Source organism: Sinocyclocheilus grahami, unplaced genomic scaffold, assembly GCF_001515645.1.
Source record: "Sinocyclocheilus grahami isolate Dianchi unplaced genomic scaffold, SAMN03320097.WGS_v1.1 scaffold4.1, whole genome shotgun sequence".
Taxonomy (NCBI): domain Eukaryota; kingdom Metazoa; phylum Chordata; class Actinopteri; order Cypriniformes; family Cyprinidae; genus Sinocyclocheilus; species Sinocyclocheilus grahami.
In genome coordinates, this window is record NW_015505183.1 from 688,777 (window position 1) to 710,913 (window position 22,137).

At 37.8% G+C, this 22,137-nt stretch overlaps 1 protein-coding gene across 1 annotated transcript; it reads left to right on the top strand.

Moving 5' to 3' along the window:
- Positions 1-24: 24 nt before the first annotated feature.
- On the top strand, positions 25-13,741 carry LOC107583334 (sec1 family domain-containing protein 1-like). Its single transcript, XM_016269511.1, has 22 exons — positions 25-108; positions 966-1,036; positions 1,165-1,253; positions 1,347-1,437; positions 1,550-1,672; positions 1,882-1,969; positions 2,063-2,152; positions 3,454-3,500; positions 3,570-3,709; positions 4,411-4,501; positions 4,585-4,658; positions 5,127-5,134; positions 5,361-5,431; positions 6,931-7,010; positions 7,134-7,196; positions 7,285-7,360; positions 8,498-8,551; positions 11,135-11,187; positions 11,492-11,525; positions 11,862-11,927; positions 12,010-12,078; positions 13,516-13,741. The coding sequence occupies exons 1-22, from the start codon at positions 78-80 to the stop codon at positions 13,537-13,539; spliced, it is 1,533 nt and encodes a 510-aa protein (XP_016124997.1). The 5' UTR covers positions 25-77; the 3' UTR covers positions 13,540-13,741.
- Positions 13,742-22,137: the final 8,396 nt, after the last annotated feature.

Sequence of the window (22,137 nt, forward strand, 5' to 3'; positions counted from 1 at the left end):
AATTGAATTGTACGCAGACAGCGCTTCGCCGTTGCCACGTCACCCTCACAGTCGTCGTCACTGCATAAACAGTAAAGATGGCGGCCTCCGTCCGGGAGAAACAGACAGGTTTGTTCAGAAGTTGGAATTTATATGGAAACTCTCGGTACTGTTAATATAATTGATAATAGTGATTTTCACGCGGTTTTTAAAACGTTTTTATTTAAAATACATGCAATAATACCGAATTCATAACAGCTGAAATTGTACAGTCCTGTCAGTGTAGCTGAGGATGCTAACTGTGTTGTTCATTTAGCAGCTGCATAACATCAGATGAATGGACTATTATCCTGCTTGACTAGATAAAGAAGCACTTGCGGTTTGATGACTACATATAGCCAACCAGCTCGTTTATGAAATATACGGCTATCAATATCCCAGAGACCTGTCATAAGCAACCCACGATATGAATTCACATGCTAGCTAAAGTGACTTAACGTAAATCATTATTCTTAATATTTAGCGGCACAAAATAGCGATGATTATTATGTTATATGGATACTGTTTTATGCTGAGCTTAATGTTCATGTTTTCTGACATTGCCATTAATGGATATTGACACTTGCTGTGTAGTTGCTACTGTGAGAAATCATATTCGTGTTTTAATGAATGTGCAATAGATCATTTGTTGATTAAAAATGGATAGCGTGTGGATACTGTATAAAATACATAATCTTACGATAGGAAAAAAAATGTAGGACTTTTTCTGGTCAAATCCTGCCAACGCATGTAGGCTTCAATTAATTAATTAATTAATTTATTTATTATAACATTTTTTATAAAATGACTTTTTTATTCATACACGCAAGTCTTTTGAAACACAATCAAGTAAATTAGTCTCCTGGCGATAATACATGATTTTAAGTAGTAATAGAAGTTATTAAAAATGTTTATGTATTATATTTCTATGATCTTTCTGTCCTCAGCTGCTTTGAAGCGAATGCTCAACTTCAATGCCCCACCTTTGAAAAACACAACAGCTGAGCCGGTATGGAAGGTAAGGGTACGCAACACACACCTATGGGTTTACCCTTCCACTATCCAATGCTTTTTTTTAAATGTGGCTCAGGGATGCTTTTATAGTTATAATTTGCTTGAACATTTACCCTTTGTTATTCTTGTTAGGTTCTTATTTACGATCGCTTTGGCCAAGACATCATATCTCCCCTGCTGTCTGTGAAAGAGTTACGGGACATAGGCATCACTCTGCACCTGTAAGGACCTCTAAGGTTTTATTTATTTATATATTTATTTAAAGAAAAAGATTTGATTTGAATGATTGTTTACTTTTTGTTTGTTTCCTCTAGCTTGTTGCACTCAGATCGCGACCCCATTCCAGATGTTCCTGCCATTTACTTTGTAATGCCCACAGAGGAGAACATTGACAGGATATGTCAAGTAAATATGTTCACTGAATAATTAGTCAGTCCATCTTTTTGTCAGTCCCGTTCCAGGACAATTTGTGAAGATCACACTATTTCAAAACTAAAAGTTATTTTCGCTTTTACAGGACCTCCGAAACCAACTATATGAGTCCTACTATTTGAACTTCATCTCCGCAGTCTCTAGAAGCAAATTGGAGGACATAGCAAGTGCTGCTCTAGCAGCTAATGCTGTAAACCAGGTGACCAGAGTAAGTCAAACACATTTGTTCATTGTGAGTGTTAGTTGTAAATTTAAATCAGTTTGCTACAGCATTTAATTAAACAATCTTTTTTTTTATTTTTTATTAAAGCTTGTTTTTACTAAACAGACGAGCTCTGTGAATTCCTGAAGGAAGGCAAATAATGTACTGCTCATTTTCATTATACAGTTCAAATATTAGACTCTTCTGTTCCTCAGGTATTTGATCAATATTTGAACTTCATCACACTTGAAGATGATATGTTCATTCTCTGTAATCAAAACAAAGAACACATCTCCTACCACGGTAAGCTCTTAGAGTGGCTTGAAGTGTTGACTTCATGTTTGTTTCATTTGTAATCTGAATGTTATTAATGGTAATATTGTTCTGTGCCCTCAGCAATCAATAAACCAGATATCATGGACACAGACATGGATGGCATAATGGACACAATAGTGGATAGTCTCTTCTGCTTTTTTGTCACTCTTGGTAAATTTTTATCCTTCCATGCATATACACTGCTGTTCAAAAGATTTTTAGAATGTTTTTAAAAGAAGTCTATTATGCGCACCAAGGCTCCATTCATTTGATTAAAAATACAGTAAAAACAGTAATATTGTGAAATATTATTAGAATTTTAATATATTTTAAAATGCAAATTTTTCATGCAAGGCAAACTAGTTTTCAGCAGCCATTACTCCAGTCTTCAGTGTCACCTGTTCCTTCAGAAATCATTTTAGTATGCTGATTGAGTGCTCAAGAAACATTTCTTATTTTTTTCAATGCTGAAAACAGTTGCTTGTTAAATAGAAACTTCAAAAGTACAGCATTTATTTGAAATAGACATTTTTGCAAGACTATAAATGTCTTTACATTCACTTTTGACAATTTATTGCATCCTTGCTGAATAAAGGTTTTTATTTATTTATTTATTTTTTTAACTCTTTTATTTATTTATTTTTTTAACCCTAAGCATTTAAGGGTAATGTGCACTGTATAATGACTTATGAGTTAGAAGCATTTATTTGTAAATATTTCTATGCCACTGTCAGCACCAAATTAAGTATCAGAATTAATGTCTGATCATTCCAAACAGGTTCCCAATCACTCCCTCTGTCTTCCCTTGTTTGGACAAACAGGTGTTCCCATCAGAGCCACACTCTTGATTACTCTCTTCAAGGGAATCAAACAACAAATGGTTTACTTGTAGTTGTCTGTATATTAAGCTGGCAAAAACCTTATTCACCTTTAAAGATTCTTTAGCACATAAATGGATAATACTCAGTTTTTCTTGCTTACTGAAATCTTGTGCTAAGACACAATCCATTCCTCATATGGAGATTTTCTCTGCTTTTTAATCCAGCTAAAATCTAATAAGGCAACATTCTTTCATGGTACAAGAAGTAGCTGTGAGAATTATATATTGACGAAGACTTGATACTTAAATCAAAATTAAAGAGCAGGATTTTTTAATAATAATTCTCACATTTCAACCATTTAGTTAAGTCTCAACTGTCATAAAGAGCCACTGGGTGGCAGAAACTTCCTAATATTGTTTTGTGCATTGCTCAAAGGGCAAAAATATTTAGATAATGCATTGAATATTTCAGTTAGGTCTGTTTACTTACTACATGACTACTAGAATTGTATATGACAGAAACATCACAATTCAAATTAAGTGCAGTGGTCAGGCCTGTATTGTTGTTTTTCAAATGTAATTTTGTGTCTTGGGAGCAGATATTCAATGCACCCTCCTATTGGCAGTACAGTGAGCTTTCTTGTTATCATAGGTGCTGTCCCAATAATCCGATGTCCAAGAGGGAATGCTGCTGAAATGGTAGCCATCCTGTATTGTGTTTTGATTCAGTTATTTTGCCTTGCCTAACCAATATATCCCCTATATCAGGACTTCCACCTGAACCGGGTCAGTGTGGAGGAGTCTCAAGGGTCAGAGGCCAGCCCAGCTGGAGCACGGCCAAAAAAGAAAAACAAGAAGAGCTATGATCTCACTGCTGCTGATAAATTTTGGCAAAAACACAAAGGAAGGTAAACATCTACTGTTGGTAAAACTCATGTATCCAAATGGAGATCATTGTGCATTTTTAAATGTTTTTAGTTTTTTTTTTTGATTACTTCTAGTATTCTGATTTGAAATATTTTGAACTAATGACTAATTAATATGTCTGATGCAATTTCTTAAGTCTAATATAAATTATTATGTCTGATGTTGCTTTCCAAAGACCTTATTCTGTCCTAGTATAATAAAATGTTGAATAGTTCACCCAAAAATTTAAATTTTGTAGTCATTTACTCACTGAAAACAGTTGCTCATGTTGTTCCAAACGGATGAGTTTCTTTTTCTGTGAAACACAAAATAAGTCGTCAGTGGGCACCAAAATAGTAAATTTTTGTGTGAACTATCCCTTTAAGGACATTAATTAACCAACTGTACTTTCAAGCGTGTAAATGCGTGATAGGAAATCATCCCTAGTTGTCTTAATTCAAATGATTTGTCAGATGTCACAGTGTTTGTTAATATTTAAGAACATTTGCTAATATTATTTTATATCATTGCTTATTTTTGCAAAATATCATAGGTTCTGTTTTGGAAAATGTTTTAGTTTCATTCCTGCTTTCAGGACTGTATCCAGCAGTTTATACTGATATATTTACAACAGCTTAATGTCATTTATTTTTAGTCTCTTCTGCATGAAAAGCATTTAATACATTTTTGTTCACCATTTCAGTCCATTTCCTGAGGTTGCAGAAGCTGTGCAGGAGGAACTAGATACATATCGAGCCCAAGAGGATGAGGTTAAACGCCTCAAGAGTATCATGGTAGGTTAATAAGGCTGATGCAAATTTGTATATGATGGAACTGTCGCATGCTAGTTAACAGAAAATTGTGGTTTTCCTCAAAGGGCTTAGAAGGGGAGGATGATGGAGCTATTAGTATGTTGTCAGATAACACTGCCAAACTTACCTCAGCTGTCAGGTAAGAAGATCCTCGTAAAAATTAAGTAATCAAGGATTTGTTTGTGTGAAGGGCCAGTATGGTGTAGTGATCATGTTAATTATCTGCGTGCATGTTAATGATGGATTTTTTTTTTTAAATGTGTGCCAGAAATATACGTTTTTTTTTTATCCAAATGCCACTATATCCCTCAAAGCATGGCATACTGCCTTACTGTCATAAAACTTTGTTTTACCAAGAACAGCCCCATCCTGAGAGATCAAACGAAACTAATTGAATGAGTAACTCATACCCCCTTCCCCTAATGAGAGCCTATCCCACCCCGCATCCAGTCATTTTTCCAGCTTAGTGGACTGAAATACATCACATCCCCAGGGGGAAGCGGTCTGCTTTAAAGACTCTCTGTGATGCTACCACAGGATGAGATTTGTTTTCTCTCCTGCCAGCATTGTGAGGTTTCAAGAGGACACAGTTTCTTGATCTCTACAGGGTCCTTTGTAGGTTCATGGGTTTCTTATGAGTACACAGGAATGACCACTAACTATAATGATAATGATCAGTTGTTTTTCAAGTGTTACAGTGCTTTATTGTTCTGATGAGTGATCATGTTTCAGCAATAGTGAGGACAAAAACACACACACTGACAAACTCTTGTTGTTCCGGAATTGAAAGTAACCGTATGCATTTGCATAATGACTGTATAAATGTTGTTCTTATTGGTAGCTGGAACAGCAGAAGATAAGATAAGGCTGTTTCTGATCTACTACATCACTTCCCAGCAGCCCCCATCTGAGGTAAGGCCCCACGTCATGAACAAAGAGTATTCATACTATAAATAGTTATCATGGTCAGCTATATCCTCTAAGAGACTTCAGATCATAGCAACCGTAAAGGAACAATCCAGTTTCAGTTAAGTTTAGTAACAACATTTGTGGCATAATATTGATTATCACCCAAATAACTCAACTTGTCCCTTGTTTTCTTTAAAAGCATCAAAAATCAAGATTATAGTGAGGCACTTACAATGAAAGTCATTGGGGTCAATTTTGGGGTGGATTTAAGGTGTGAACCTTACTATTTTATAAAAGCACTTGCATTAATTGTTCTGTTAAAACATGTATTATTTGAGCTGTCATTTTTACAGTGGTTTTAGGCATAATGTTGGATTGGATGAAATTGGATGTAACTTTTTATAGAAAAGGTTAGTTGTACGTCTTGTGGCTGTACTAGTGAAACATCATTGCACCACTTTACCCATATTTTTCTTTTTTCTTTTTAAAGGCTGGACAAATGAAAATAAATTTTTGTGTTAATCAACATTATGCCCCGAGTGCTATTGACTGATCTTAAATTGTAATGAATGCAGTCACAGAATATTCCTTTAAGAGTCCTAGATAAATAATCCTAAAACGTAGGTTGACTGTGGTGGGCTACCCTGATGTGCGCTTTCGGTAATCCCACAGTTTATTATAATCAGTGGCAAATGCATGGATTTCATTGTTTATGGACACATGGAGCCAAAAACATTCTGTCCATTCCCTATGAAGCTCGGCCCGGGTTTTTAAACTGTACTTTCAGACTGTTTCTTCAAAAGCCTTGTTATTCTTTGGGACACATGCAGCGCAGATTTGAGGAACACTGACACCCTTTGATGCCACGGCCAAGTACTATTACTCTTGTACCTTGATAAAGCAGGATTGTACAGCTCATGGCAAGATCTCTTTTGTGGGATGTTTCTTAAATGGACGTACAAATTGGATTTTTGAGTTCTAGAGTACACTTTCGAGGGGTTGGACCCGCTGAGATGGACAATGTCCAAGTGACCACATTTCAACCCTGAAGAAAGCGCACTGGCCTGTGCTGTGGGCAAGGACTGTCATTCTCTATTATGTTTATCAGTACAGGCTGTAAAAGCTTTGACTTTCCAAAAAAGAAATGTGCTCAGAGTTTGAACTTTGTTTCTACGTCTTTTGGTTATCCTTTCTTTCATCTGTGTCCTCCTGAACCAGCGTAGGTTATTGTTGGCTGGGCATTTGCTTAAACTCCAAAAACAGTCATTGTGTTGTTTGTTTTCTGAGGCTGTAATGAGGTTGGTGACATGAAAACAGCCCTCTCACTCATGTGGTATAGACGACTCTGTCTCTAACAGGAACTAGAGTTTCTCCTTACGCCGATGAATGCTTATGGCTTGTGAGCTATATGTCATCCTTCATTCTAAAAAAACAGATCCTCTTAAACTGTTGGATTTTGAGAGTTGAGTGTTGAATAAATAAAGACAGTTTGTTCTTTTTAGGCTGATCTAGAGCAGTACAAGAAAGCCTTGGTTGATGCAGGCTGCGACTTATCCTCACTTAACTACATTAAGCAATGGAAGTAAGTTCTGGCCATTGTCAACAAACACACCATAACACAATGTCACATTTGCCTAGTTGCTACTTTAAATTTTGTAGAAAGATGAGAACAGTAGTGTTGCAACTATTATAACCTATTTTCCAGAGCTTTTACGAAGATGGCTGCAACACCAGCCAGTTACGGAAGCAGTGGAGTGAAACCAATGGGGTATGAAGCAAAACATTTATTTCTCAAAATATGAGTCCTTTTGTTGATGTAATATGTATTTTGAATGCACTGGCCTGTCATTTTTCAGACTGTTCTCACGGGTGATGAACACTGGCTCCCAGTTTGTGATGGAGGGGGTGAAAAATCTGGTTCTGAAACAGCATGTAAGTATTTACCTGGGCTGTAACTAAGGACCAGAATATCACAAAGGCTGGGCTCTTTTTACTTAGTAAGCAACCACCCAACACTGTAGCAACTGCATATCGATGTGAAAATAGTAAATACACCCAGCCCGTTTAGGTAGCATAGGAAGTAATTCGTTAAAAACGCCCAGTCAGCCTACTAACCACATAGCAATGAGCTAAAATCACCCACAAAACCGCAGAACGGTGTCCTAAAAATACCAAAAAGATCACCCTACCAATCGCAATGTACTAAAAAACACCCATAATCAAATTATACTTCAGTTTCAACATAAACTCTTGTTGTATGCATACAGATGTGCACATAGCCTTTTAAAGTATAGTCCATATAATAGTGTCTGTGAACACAGGTGCTCAACGCATGCACTAGTTTCGTCCTTGTGTAGTGTCTGCGCTGTTTCTCAAGTTATGGCTGACTGAAATGTCTTTGTACTTTAAACTGGAGCTGCAGGTATCTCTTATCTCCCTCACATAAGCATTAGTCAACAATGGGCTTCTGTTGATGTTGCTTTCTCAAGTAGTTGTTGTTGTTGTTGTTGTTGTTCTACAGCCCGGGCCAGTGACACAAATTTGTGCACAAATTAGTGCAGAAACATTTGAGGCCCATATGCAAACACAATGTACACATACTCTAGCAACATGTGCTTAAAAAACGAAGTATCCTTTCGGCTTAAAACCAGGACAGTCCTATAACAATGCACTAAAAACACACTGAACACCTACGAAACAGCAAAACAATGTGTTAAAACACCCAGAATACCCAGGCATAGTGGCAGCAACTTTTGAAATGTAAGATTGGATACACTACCAAAAAAAAAAGTTCCTTAACGAATGAAAAAATTCATTTTGGGGAAATAAAAGTGATGTATAAATGGTCAGTGGGCGAGCAGCATTTTCTAGAACCTTCACAAACGCTTTTCTGTTTTTTTGCTTCTGCTCTAGCTTCTCTACTAGTGATATTTGATATTGCGGCACTTGTGGCTTTTGTTTGATAAATTGCTTGAGATGTTCCTTATTTCTAAGTTTATTTGTATTAAAAGCATCTGCTAAATGTCTCTTTTTGGGGTTTATTATGATTCTCAATTGTTTCTTTCATAGAATTTGCCGGTTACTCGCATCTTGGACAACTTGATGGAAATGAAGTCAAACCCGGTGAGCGCCCTTGTCTGTTTCTCCCTTTCGTCACAAACTTTCATCTTCTCCCTCATAAGCACAAGTGTGACCCTGGACCACAAAACCAGTCTTAAGTCGCTTGGGTATATTTTTTAGCAATAGCCAAAAAAACACAGGGATTTTTCTTTTATGCCAAAAATCATTAGGATATTAAGTAAAGATCATGTTCCATGAAGATATTTTGTACATTTCCTACCGTAAATATATCAAAACTTAATTTTTGATTAGTAACATGCATTGCTAAGAACTTCATTTTGACAACTTTAAAGGCGATTTTCTATTTTTATTTTTTTGCACCCTCAGATTCCAGATTTTCAAATAAGTTGTATCTCGGCCAAATATTGTCCTATCCTAACAAACCATACGTCAATGGAAAGCTTATTTATTCAGCTTTCAGACAATGTATATACATCTCAAATTTTAAAAAATTGCCCGTTATGACTGGTTTTGTGGTCCAGGATCGCAAATATTAAACTTTTTTTGCTGATTTATTAGTATGACTCTCTTGCAGTAATTAAGATTAATGTTGATGGTTAGCTAAAAGCCTAAATCCAAAAATGTTTAAAGATCATTAGTGTATTTGTGTCCGGTGTGCACATGGTATTGTGTATCGCCATGGCTGACTGCTTTACTTCCCACTGCGAATTAAAGCGTATGACTCTGCAGCGCTATGGGACACTGAACGAGGCACTCAAGAGGCACTTTGAGTGTGCCGAGACCTCAATCCAGGCAATCTGAGCTGCACTGTTAATGCGACTGTCTCAGCCAGGGGAACACCTGTGGAGAGAGAGGGAGAGGCTTTCTAGTGAGTGAACCCGCAGCACAATGTATTAAGTTTCTAGGGCTGAGGGATTTGGAAGCAGTCCATTTGGGCTTTTCACCTTTGTGAGGTGGAACAAAGGTGCAAACCCCTCATGAGAGCAGCACTAGGGGACGTCTCTACAGAAGCCGAAGGTATTTCATCGATAATGGGATTGTGTTCTGCTACACTCGTGGATCTCATTCTCTGCAAAACGTCTGTATATGAAGCATCGGGTATTTGAACATACTGGCTGTTTTCAAGTTATAATTGGATAGCCTTGAAGGAAAAATCAGCTTTGAAAATTTCTCCCGATGCTTTGAAATCAACTAACTGCCGGGATGGTGCGGGGGGAATGATTGATGCTGATTTTTTATAAATGTGGAATTACCACAGAAGAGATGATGTGGCAAATCTTTGACAGCGCCCTCGTAGTATGACTTCCAGGACTCCTCTCTATTTAGACATCTTGAATTCTCCCTAAGCGCACTTCCAAGAACTGTCCCAATGCGTTTTAAGTATAAAGCGACAGCTAGCTGACATAGTAGCTCTTGCAATCATCCGCTTGTGTAACTGCAACCTTTTAGCTTCCCCCTCTAGTTCCTGGACATAAAGACCATATTTCCTTCTGAAACACCCTCAGGGTCCCTCTGATCTTCTCGATCTCAAATCGCTGGGGTGGACAGATTGCCGTATCCTGTTACCGACTGGAAATGCTTCCCCTTCACTGCCCATAAACTTGAATTGAACATAACTGTATTATCATTTTCTCAGCTACTGAAATTTCAGTGCCCTGCACAATACGGCTGTTATTGGGAAAGTTGGGCGGCTGAGCGCTACAGAATCTCCTGCCTCCGCCGCTCGTCAGATAGTCCTCGCAGGTGGGCCTGTGCAACAAGGTTGCAATAGTGTGTTCTGCACTCACTATTAATATTGAGCTTCAATACCCAACGAGGGTAAACAGATAGCAGAAAAATCTGGAGCATTTCACCATTTGGAAATGCAGTGGGGCACTTCTTTCAGTGAGCTGACGGCAACGTATTTCTTCCCAGAATGAAGAAAGCGCCAGGCCTGCCAGGCCGGGCTGACTGAAGTCCCGTGGGGGAAGAGACAGGCTTGGCCCATCCGATACGGAGAATGAGGAAGTAGGAGGCCATTGGCCTTCGCCTCAGGCTCCGCCGCTCGTCAGATAGTCCTCGCAGGTGGGCCTGTGCAACAAGGTTGCAATAGTGTGTTCTGCACTCACTATTAATATTGAGCTTCAATACCCAACGAGGGTAAACAGATAGCAGAAAAATCTGGAGCATTTCACCATTTGGAAATGCAGTGGGGCACTTCTTTCAGTGAGCTGACGGCAACGTATTTCTTCCCAGAATGAAGAAAGCGCCAGGCCGGGCTGACTGAAGTCCCGTGGGGGAAGAGACAGGCTTGGCCCATCCGATACGGAGAATGAGGAAGTAGGAGGCCATTGGCCTTCGCCTCAGAGACAGCTCTCCTCAATTTGTGTCAAGACTCTTCAAAGCAGAGAGATGATAATCTTGCTTTTTGAGTCAAACTGGAGGACATTTTACTGTTTGAGGCTTCTTGAACCTTCTCAGATGAATGGCTGCTGGGAAGCATTAGGTCTTGATAAGCGTTTAATGTAGATGGATGAGGTGGTTTTTAGGAGATGGTGATGTGGGGAGGGTGCGCTGAGTGTTATTTAATCCTTAATTTACTTGCGCGCTCTGTAATCCTTAATGTTATGTGTTGTGATTTTGTAGGAGACTGATGACTACAGATACTTCGATCCCAAGATGCTTCGCGGAAGCGAGAGGTAGGCTCCTTATATTTTCAGATGATACATCTTTGTGTTTGACTTGGTCCCGCTGTATTCAAATATTATGTTAAAGGCATTTGATCCATGGAGGTATTCAAAATCGCTTGTGTCTTTATTACATACACATAAGGCAGTATTGAAGTTAGGTAAATAACGGATCTGCACATCCTTGCCAAAGCTGTAACTTTCCACTAAAAATATTTATAATATAAGATCTATAATTTTATTTCACCGCAAATATTGGCTATTTTTGCTCTCTGCCAGTGAGGATGAATTAATCCTAACTGTTTAACTCCCTCAGCTCCATTCCAAGGAACAAGAACCCCTTTCAAGAGGTGAGTATAAAAAGCAATGCCGAGATCTGATTGTTCTGATTTAGCACCATGTGGATGTTGATACGTTATCTTAACGATTTGGCGCCCATGCACTGTAACCTGGCGGGGTTAATCTATGGTACAGATAGGCTTCTATTCCTAGTGAAGATTAGGCCTTGCTGCAGACAGAGTGAGCTGGAAACCCAGTGTGTCTGAGCTCACATCTGTAGGAGGGCCATTTGAGTCCTTCTGGGAAATATTACAGGGTTTTATTTAATATAGAGCATTTGTACAGGTTGCATTGAAATTCACGCACTATTGAGCTTTAACAGGCGATGACACATTTTCATTTCACAGGCCATCGTCTTTGTCGTTGGTGGGGGCAATTACATAGAGTATCAAAATCTTGTTGACTACACAAAGGTATGACTGCACACATATTGACATGTGCTACAAGAACTTGGTTTGCTTATGAAAATGAGTGTAATGATTTCCTTCTCTACAGGCCAGGCAAGGGAAGCGGGTTCTTTATGGCTGTAGTGAGCTTTTCAATGCAGCCCAGTTCATGAAACAGGTATGATCACTTCCCTTACTGCATAAACCTAGATGAAGTGCATGTTATGAAAAACAGGATTTTTAAATGTAACATTCAAGATGTCAGTCACCCGATTTGCATCGCACTTCAGATAATAATACAAATTTATAAACACGTTTTCAGATACAATGACAGAATTTAGTGAAAAATCAGATGCTTCGCAATCCATTGCTCTAAAATCCAACCGATTATCCTTGAGTTGGAGGGAGCAGCACTGCTTTGAGTGTCTTGGAATGCTTTTTGCTGCTTGAAGCAAATCTATGTTGTACTTTGTCTCAACAAAATTGACACCAAGTCATAATGTGCCTTTCCCTCTGTAAATATTTTTTAAACATTTTGCCTAGTTTTTTCCCCCCCACATCAATTTCTTGTTAATATACTTTTACCCCTTTGCTCTGAGTGAAAAAGAGGGAAGTGTGTCTTGCTTCTCCCAAATCTTTCTGTGGTCTTATATGAACTAATATGACACTGACTGTGTGCTGAACAATTATTCAGTAGTAATCCTACTTTTGTTTAAATGTTGATGTGATTATGCAGTATCAGAGCGGTTAAGACTAAACTCATTGATTTCTCCACAGCTCTCCCAGCTTTCATTTCACAGGCCATCGTCTTTGTCGTTGGTGGGGGCAATTACATAGAGTATCAAAATCTTGTTGACTACACAAAGGTATGACTGCACACATATTGACATGTGCTACAAGAACTTGGTTTGCTTATGAAAATGAGTGTAATGATTTCCTTCTCTACAGGCCAGGCAAGGGAAGCGGGTTCTTTATGGCTGTAGGGAGCTTTTCAATGCAGCCCAGTTCATGAAACAGGTATGATCACTTCCCTTACTGCATAAACCTAGATGAAGTGCATGTTATGAAAAACAGGATTTTTAAATGTAACATTCAAGATGTCAGTCACCCGATTTGCATCGCACTTCAGATAATAATACAAATTTATAAACACGTTTTCAGATACAATGACAGAATTTAGTGAAAAATCAGATGCTTCGCAATCCATTGCTCTAAAATCCAACCGATTATCCTTGAGTTGGAGGGAGCAGCACTGCTTTGAGTGTCTTGGAATGCTTTTTGCTGCTTGAAGCAAATCTATGTTGTACTTTGTCTCAACAAAATTGACACCAAGTCATAATGTGCCTTTCCCTCTGTAAATATTTTTTAAACATTTTGCCTAGTTTTTCCCCCCCACATCAATTTCTTGTTAATATACTTTTACCCCTTTGCTCTGAGTGAAAAAGAGGGAAGTGTGTCTTGCTTCTCCCAAATCTTTCTGTGGTATTATATGAACTAATATGACACTGACTGTGTGCTGAACAATTATTCAGTAGTAATCCTACTTTTGTTTAAATGTTGATGTGATTATGCAGTATCAGAGCGGTTAAGACTAAACTCATTGATTTCTCCACAGCTCTCCCAGCTTGGTCAGAAATAGGAGGAGCATTGAAGTCCAGTTATCCACCCTTCTCAAAACTGAAATCAAGATCTTTTCTGTTGTATTCCATTAAAACCCCTCTAACTTCAGAATCACTCATATTCCATGTACTTTATACTGTTTTCCTATACTATTTAATTCAATACTAAAGGTTCCCAACAATAAAGTCTTACGCATCAATTGCACTTTGTTTTCTTTCTATGAGTCTACTTTGGGTCATCAGCATATGATTTAGTCATGCCTCATCATGGGCTTATTGACGTCGGGTGAGTTCAAGAGTAGAGGTAAATGCCTTAAGTGGTTTGGTGACTGACAAGAACTGTCCCAAAAATCTCAGTCTCTAAAGTCTTTAACAAGATAAGGAGATTACACTTGGTCTTGTTCAACACTGGTGCTCTATTCCAGTTCAGATGTTTGCTTAAGTGTAGATTGAGTGAATTCGGTGTAGTCTGCTAGATCTACCACCAATGAAGAGCGCAAGACCGTGAACCCTAGCAAACGTCGCCCCCTGAGATGAGTCCAACCTAACGATTTTCATTGAAGATGGACATCCACAATATTCTTCCCTCAAATGTCACAGTCTACCGAGTGCCGGATGGAAAAGAAACTGCTATTGGTGTCTATTTGGTGATACTAGGTAAGGTCTGGTCTAATTGCATTGAATTCTCTGTAAGTTACTATGATTTGTTTCTTTTTGAGCTACGCTATGTAGAAATATGTCATGTGAGAATAAAGAATCAGTGAATTTTACATTTCTTTTTTGATAGGATGGCTTTCTTGGATTGGAAATGGGGTTGTAATATTGCTTTTAACCAAGCAAAGAAAGTCTCTCGAACCACAGGATTTCTTGACTCTCAACCTTGCCGTTTCTGATGCCAGCATTGCTATTTTTGGTTATTCTCGTGGAATCCTTGAGGTTTTTGATGTGCTCAGAGATGACGGCTATCTTATAAAGACATTTTGGACTTGCAAGGTAAGGAGATGATACTCGCTCATGCTACCTTAAAACTGTTTGACTGACTTTCTTCTGTGGAATACAAAAGAAGATAATCTGATTTTTTTTTTTTTACGTGCTTTAGAAATTAAAGGGGTCAAATGTGTTTTGAACCCAATTAGATATCACTGTATGGACAAAAACATTTATTGAATGAAATATCTTTTTATCATCCACAGAGTAAAGGAAGTCAAACAACTTTAGAACGACATGAGGTGATAAAAGAATTTTGAGATCCTCCAGATGAATTCAATTACAAAGTTCAAATGATCAAGTGCCTTTAAGCATGATTCCCTTCAGTTCACGTCACTGAATGCTCTTAGAGAACATCACAGTATCTGGTGTGAGAGGTCCATCACTGTGTTCCCCTCGCAGTCTGGCAGGTGGTGTTATGAGGCAGGAGAGGCTGAAGTGATTAATTAGTTGTTCCAAGTACACGGGCACGTGTCCTTTTATCCCCTAATCTTGCTGACTTGTTCCCCAGGGCCTGGTTAGTGGGTGATGAGACAAGTCAGAGCGATTACTGCCTCAGGTTTGCAGAGAATGCCAGACCTGCTTGCAATGTATAAGATGTTGTGTCTTGGCCAGGTGGACGGATTCCTAATCCTGCTCTTCGGACTCATCAGCATCAACACACTGACAGCCATCAGTGTCATCCGCTACATCAAAGGTTGCCAGCCTCAGCATGGTATGCTCTATCTTGGCCAAACCTACTGGGTTATTATACCTTTGTATAGCTGCTACCCATATTTAGTCCAGGAGCTGATGCTGTGGAGCTCATGCACTTAAAGCTGCTCTGTAATTACATTACAAAATCTATGTCAAATCAATCCCCCCCCACATTTTTTCAGTGTTTTGTGTGGTCTCCAACAGACTATTGGAGTACAAATTAGCTTCATACATTACTCTTAGAGAGTTTAGGGAAGGGTGCCATATAATTACCAAATTCTAGGACAGGGGTGCTATGTGGTCTGCCAAGAAATTGATTTGAAAAAAGTAGATTTTACAAAAAAAATTGTTTTAACATGTTTTGTAATGTATTAATTAAATTCACAGTCTGTAACTTTTTTTTGTGTTCAAAATTTACAAAATGTATATAATAATCGAATACACCATGAACCCATTTTCCAAACCGTGTTTTTGGCTTGTCCTGAATCACTACACCTATAATACGTGTTTATATTCGGACTATTTTTCTATTACTATTCGTCATAGACATAAACGGAGAGAAGTAGCTCCGGCTACAATGTTCTTCCGCAAGACGCACTCAGTTCTATTTATTAACCGCTAGAGCGCCAAAAGTTACGGACTGCAGCTTTAAATATATTACTATTTATTTTAAACTACCATTCATATATAAAACATTTATGAATAAAAATGTGATATTAAATTATATTATTAGTTTCATTTTGCTTTCTAAAGTTGTTAATTGATTATAATTTATTTAAAATAAATAATCAATAAACTAGACCATCCATATAGTAATCAACAGAATACAAATGTAAATAAATAAAAACAGCTTACATTATTATTAATTCTGAAAAATAATTTAATATATAGTTTGCATAATAGGACTAGGAGTTATAATTCCAATAAGCCCCTAGTGGAATTTGGGAAATGTGTTTATAAATGATATATGTTGTGAGTAAAATATAAAAAAAATTTCATGTGTTCATTACTCACACAGTATAAGTGGATCTTTATGCATAACATTTATAGCTGCCTCTATATTTTAGGAAAGGGATCCCTCACAAGGGGATCATCTAATTTGGGGGTCCTTGGCATTAAAAAGTTTGAAACGCAGTATGATTTACAGTAGGACACAGTGATCTGACCCAAACAAATTTGGAAACCAGGAAATCCTGTTCGTTTGAAGGATAAATGGTTGGGAACCAGGTTCTTCCAAGACCTGAAATCCTCTGAAGTTGAGTTTTTGATAAATCTAGAACCATGTTATTTTTGCTTTTTTTTTTTTTTTTTAAGCTCATTAGCCTTTGCTGCACAAATACTAGATAAATCAGCATGATTATGCTATGAGGACTGTGCTGATGCGGGTGTTTCTGCCATGTTCTTCAGCTCATCACGTCAGCAAGCGTAATATCTGCTTGGTCATAGCTGCTATCTGGCTGTGCTCTCTGTTCTGGGCTGGAGCTCCGCTTCTGGGCTGGGGCAGTTACAGAGGTAGGACTCAAACAAGGACGTTTACCATCTTTAGAAATGAGTTGAAATCGAGATCACTGAAGTTCATTTCTTCTGCAGCTCATGGGTATGGCACGTGCGAAATCGACTGGACACAAGCGCTGTACTCGGTTCCGGTCAAGCTCTACGTCATCAGCATTTTCTTCTTCAACTTCTTTGTGCCACTGTTTGTCATAGTTTTTACATATGTGTCCATCATCCGCACAGTCAACTCCAGCCACAAGTCCAGTCGGGGAGGAGATATCAGCGAGAGGCAGAGAAAGATTGAACGTAGCATCACACGGGTACAACCGTCGCCCCATAAATTCCCATCAATCATCAAACCGAAGACTAATGCAGAAAGTTATGCATTTATGTACGTGTCGTTCTGTGTTTCTCGCTCCAGGTTTCCCTCATTCTGTGTGCTGCCTTCCTGTTGGCCTGGTCCCCGTATGCAGTCATTTCCATGTGGTCGGCCTGGGGTTACCAAATACCCCCACTCAACAGCATCCTGGCCAGCCTCTTTGCCAAGTCAGCGAGTTTCTACAATCCGTTTATCTACATTGGCATGAGCTCTAAGTTCCGGAAGGACCTGCAGGCTCTGTTCTACTGCCTCAGACCCACATCAGCGCACAGGCACACCCCTCCTGTGCCATTGGCCCAGGCTGGTGATGTGCAGCTCGACGTCGACGGCTTTAAGGAGGATGAGCCAGTGGACCATAATGCAAGTGAAAACATACAGGAGGGAAAGGCAGAGAGTTCTCCTGAATCAGAAAGCCAGCTTAGGCCCTTACCAGAGTCCAGCAGGAGTGTCAGTCCTCATGGATTAATGAGGAAACTCAGCAACTCTGGAAGACTTTAGCTGTCTTTTATGTTAGTTTATGTCCTCTGAATGTTTATATATGATCATGAGAATAATATTAGGATAATACAGTACATTCACTGTCTCTATTATCTTAATTTCACAACAAATAGGTACAGAATGGGACACCAGGCTACTGGTGAGTCACATTGTCTGCAAATGCTTCATGTTGAGCGTGAGGTCATTGTGTGACTCCAATAAATTTGAGGTCAAAGGTTGTATGTCACTTTATCTCTGTCTCTGATGCTTGTAAAGTGTTGACACATTTAATGGCACGTCTGCATTACATCCTCCCCAATTTAGGGTTGTTGAAGATTCTTCTCCCTTCCCAGTACATCAATCACAATCTTGAATTAAAAAAAAAAAGAATAATGATATTAAGGAAGGAACAAAATACTTCTGGACGAGGAAAGGTCAAAATAAAATGATGCACTACCTAAGATGGAAAGAATCAAACTTTTGAAGAATGAGAAAGTAAACAACTCTCTTGCTAACCAAAAACAGGAGAAAATAAAATACAGACTGCAAAAACAATGGAACAGACCTCCCTACAGCTTTCCTAAAAACTTCAGATTTTTATAACAAAATCCATATATTAAAAAAATCAGAGTTTTATACTTTTACTTGTGGCACCAAAAATTCATTAAAGAGGAGTAACATCTGGGGAAGGAGAAAGGATCTCAGGAATGGTTCCTCTGCTAGTGTTATTTTAGTGTCATTAAAATAAAATAATACTACATTTATAAAGCTATATATATATATAATCCAACTTCATTCTCCCAGCCACCAAACTTAATACGGCCATAATCAGTGGTGAGATTTTAAACTCTATAATCAGCGAAGCACCAGCAGGAATCGTGGTGTGTACTATTCTTCTGTTCTATGCAAGGTTGTAATTTTTTTTGTGACCTATGAGGTCTGATTTGTTTGTTATTAATCGGTTTGTTCTGAAACTAGTTACTGATCTTGTCTGTTCTTGGAATTATGACTCTGGATTGTGTGACTGTTCCTGTACCTCTAGGATGGGCTGGAGGAACCAGAGCAGGAGGGTTCACAAACTGATCCTGGTGACTGCTCAGTAAGAATGTCCCGTCTCTCCACAAGCATCCTCAGCTGAGTCCCTGATTGACCAGTCTGTAATGGCAGAAGTCAGAATGTACTTTATTGCCAAGTATGTTAACACACACAAGGAATTTGTCTTGGCGACAGGAGCTTCCTCTGCACTGAGATGTGCAGACTTGTCTGGACTGAATACAAATTACTCAAGCGCAGAACGAACAGAACAGTCAGGTAATGGTGCTTTATTTATATTATCCAGGCACATAATTCAAAAGCAGCAGGCGTGCTCATAGTCAGAGGAACGGTGAAGGTTTGTCTAAACAGAGCAGCAGGAACAGTCAAACGATCCAGAATTCCAAGAACAGTAACTAGTTTCAGAACCTCATAGGTCACCGAAAAAAATATAACCTGGCATAGAACAGAAATTTAATACACAAATAATCAGTTAATAATTATCAGGTGAAGCGTTAAACGGTGATTTATAACATGCTTTAATCTTTTTCTCTTTTTTTTAAATACAGGAACAAGGTAGACAAAAGTGTTTTGTGTCCAGTTTACATAGGAAACTCTGTACCAGAGGGGCGGAGCCAGTGGTAAGTGTAAGATGAGCAGGGATTTTTCTCAAAGAAATGACTAACACCTGAGTGACCTGATTTTACAGTTGTGGGAAATGTCCTCCTCCAGCCCCATTCAGAGCACTCAAACGCACTCTACTCAAGCATGTCACCTCTTTAAAAGAATTAGTCCCACACAGTGGTCACAAAATAAGAGGATCTTGGTGTGCATGTTGTGGTGAATGTTCTCTCAAATTAGCGGTGTTGGGGATTAAAGTAGGTCTGTTATGCAAGGAGATTTTTGGTGCAGACCCCATATGCTTATTTTGGTGCAAGACTATGCAGATTGAAAAACAATGAATTCTGGAAAATATTAATCAGTGTGATGCTGTATGATTTTATGATTTATGAGAGGAAAGTCCTAAGAGAAAGTCGTGCATCTGCTAAGAGATGAAAATATGTCCAATGTGTACTATGTAGTTTGGCTGTGGGTATGATTTTTTAAAATGTTTTTTTTTTTAAAGTATTTTATCCTCACCGCTGCATTTATTTGATCAGAAATACAGTAAACGTGTCACGTGATCCTTTAGAATCATTCTAATTTGCTGAGTTTGTTGCTCAAAAACATTTCTTATCAATGTTGAAAACAGTCGTGCTGTTTTGATGAAAATTCTTTGATGAACAGAGATAAAAAGATCAGTATTTATTTGAAATGGTACTTTTGTAACAATGTCTTTACTGTTTTTTTATCAATTTAATGCATCCTGAAAAAAGTTGTAATTTCTTTTAACATCAACTTTTGAAAGGTAGTGTAAACATTGCTAAATCTACTGCCACCCGCTGTCAAGCTATCTACAATGTACAGCACATTTACTTGAACTATATTGAAGTCCATTAGCTCTAATGGAGGATGACAAGTACATAACAAAGTATTAGGAGGTCTTTATAAATGACCCTGCAAAGCTGAGAGAGACTGCAGGAGTGCACAAAAACATAGACTCACCCAAATTAAATGGCTGAAAACGACCTTAACAAAACTCACTTCTAACTTTTTTTTAAAACTGCTGCAGATCTTTATCCCCACATTTGGTGACGTATCACTTCTGCTGTGGTGTATGTGGTGCATATGGCATAAAAAGAATATTCCTCCAAAAACTAGAAACCTTATATATACACTCTCTTATATTAATTGTGAAATATTGTATTTTCTGGTTAATGTTTCCAACATAGAGAATGAAATAATTTTTTTTGTATTTTTATTTTTTATTTTGGGAAAATAAATGTATCTTTTCAGCAGACAAATCTGGGCTCAAGTCTACGCAGAATTAGCCAAGGCTAATATTTGTGTAGGTGAAGACAGTCGCCTAAATGAGACATCCATCGAAGTATTAGACGGTTCCTTGTATTTATAAGGAGTGGAGTGGTAGTCTTTGCATTCTTGGAGGAAAGCTGTGGATCTCCCATGAAGTCTCACATGGTGTGAAACGTGACAGTGCGATGCTGGCCTGGGAAGAAACTAGTGTGTCACTTTGCCTTATTTCAGCTTTTTTCATCTGACTGCACAAAGCCAGAGCAGTCAAGCCAACTTTCCCATATGACCATCAGCTGCCCCAATGGGAACAAACTCTGTGTAATACCAAATCACAGGAAATCATCACCTGCTTAATCTAACAAAACCTATTCCATTACATACGGCAACACAGTTTCCCCCTTGAGGTGGGCTAATTCTCCAAGAAAAAATAAATAAATCATAACATTTATATGCATTTATGTTGAGGGGGGGAAAAAGTGCTTTTTTTAGCACTTTCATTTGAACGTCATCAATAAATATAATGGTTAGCAGTTCATATACACGCCAATACTGTACTTTTCAAAAGTTTGAGTTCAGTAAGATTTTTTTAATTACAAAAATATATATATATAGTAAAAACAGTAATATTGTGAAATATAATTGCAATTTAAAATAACAGTTTTCTTCTTTAATATATTTTAAAATGTAGTTTATTCCTGTGATGCCAAAGCTGAATTTTCAGCAGCTATTTCTTCAGTCTCACATGATCCTTCAGAAATCATTTTAATATAATGTGCTGATTTGGTGCTCAAAAAAAGAAAATCTTATAAAATAATGAATTATCTTATTATTATCAATGTTAAATACAGTTGTGCTGCTTAATAATTTTGTGGAAACCAATTTTTTGTATGATTCTATAGGAAGTTCAAAAGAACAGCATTAGAAATCTTTTGTAACATTAACTTTTAAAGCAATTAACTTTTAGCTTTAAGTTTTGATCAAATTAATGCGTCCTTCCTGATGAAAAGTATTATTATTATTATTTTTTTAATCGTATTCACCCCAAACTTTTGAATGGTAGTGTTTGAATATAGAATATATATGAAAATATTTAATTTAATTTAATGTAAATATTTGTCTGTATATTTGGAATAACTGCCTATATGTTGCATTAACATTCACATATTATGCTTCATTACTTACCTCATTACCGACCACCTGATAGTGCCTTTGTTTACGTCTATCCACAATCTAAAGTACCAGTCCACCTTTTCTTGTTCCAGTTTGGCACAACATCAGTAAGCTTCTTAAACTGCTGGTTGAAAGGCTTGATGTTTCCACCATGATTATTTAATTTAATTTAATGTAAATATTTGTCTGTATATTTGGAATAACTGCCTATATGTTGCATTAACATTCACATATTATGCTTCATTACTTACCTTATTACCGACCACCTGATAGTGCCTTTGTTTACGTCTATCCACAATCTAAAGTACCAGTCCACCTTTTCTTGTTCCAGTTTGGCACAACATCAGTAAGCTTCTTAAACTGCTGGTTGAAAGGCTTGATGTTTCCACCATGACCTTCACAAGAATTTTTTTTGTGAAAGACCGCTTTAGACGACATAGACTTTGTGTTCTGTGAAAAATTAATTAAT

Excerpts from the sequence above, each read along its gene's own strand:
- LOC107583334 (XM_016269511.1), top strand. The coding sequence starts at position 78 with ATGGCGGCCTCCGTCCGGGAGAAACAGACAG. Across the intron at positions 1,970-2,062 it reads AGAACACATCTCCTACCACG|CAATCAATAAACCAGATATC; the intron begins GTAAGCTCTTAG and ends CTGTGCCCTCAG. Across the intron at positions 7,011-7,133 it reads AACTACATTAAGCAATGGAA|AGCTTTTACGAAGATGGCTG; the intron begins GTAAGTTCTGGC and ends CCTATTTTCCAG.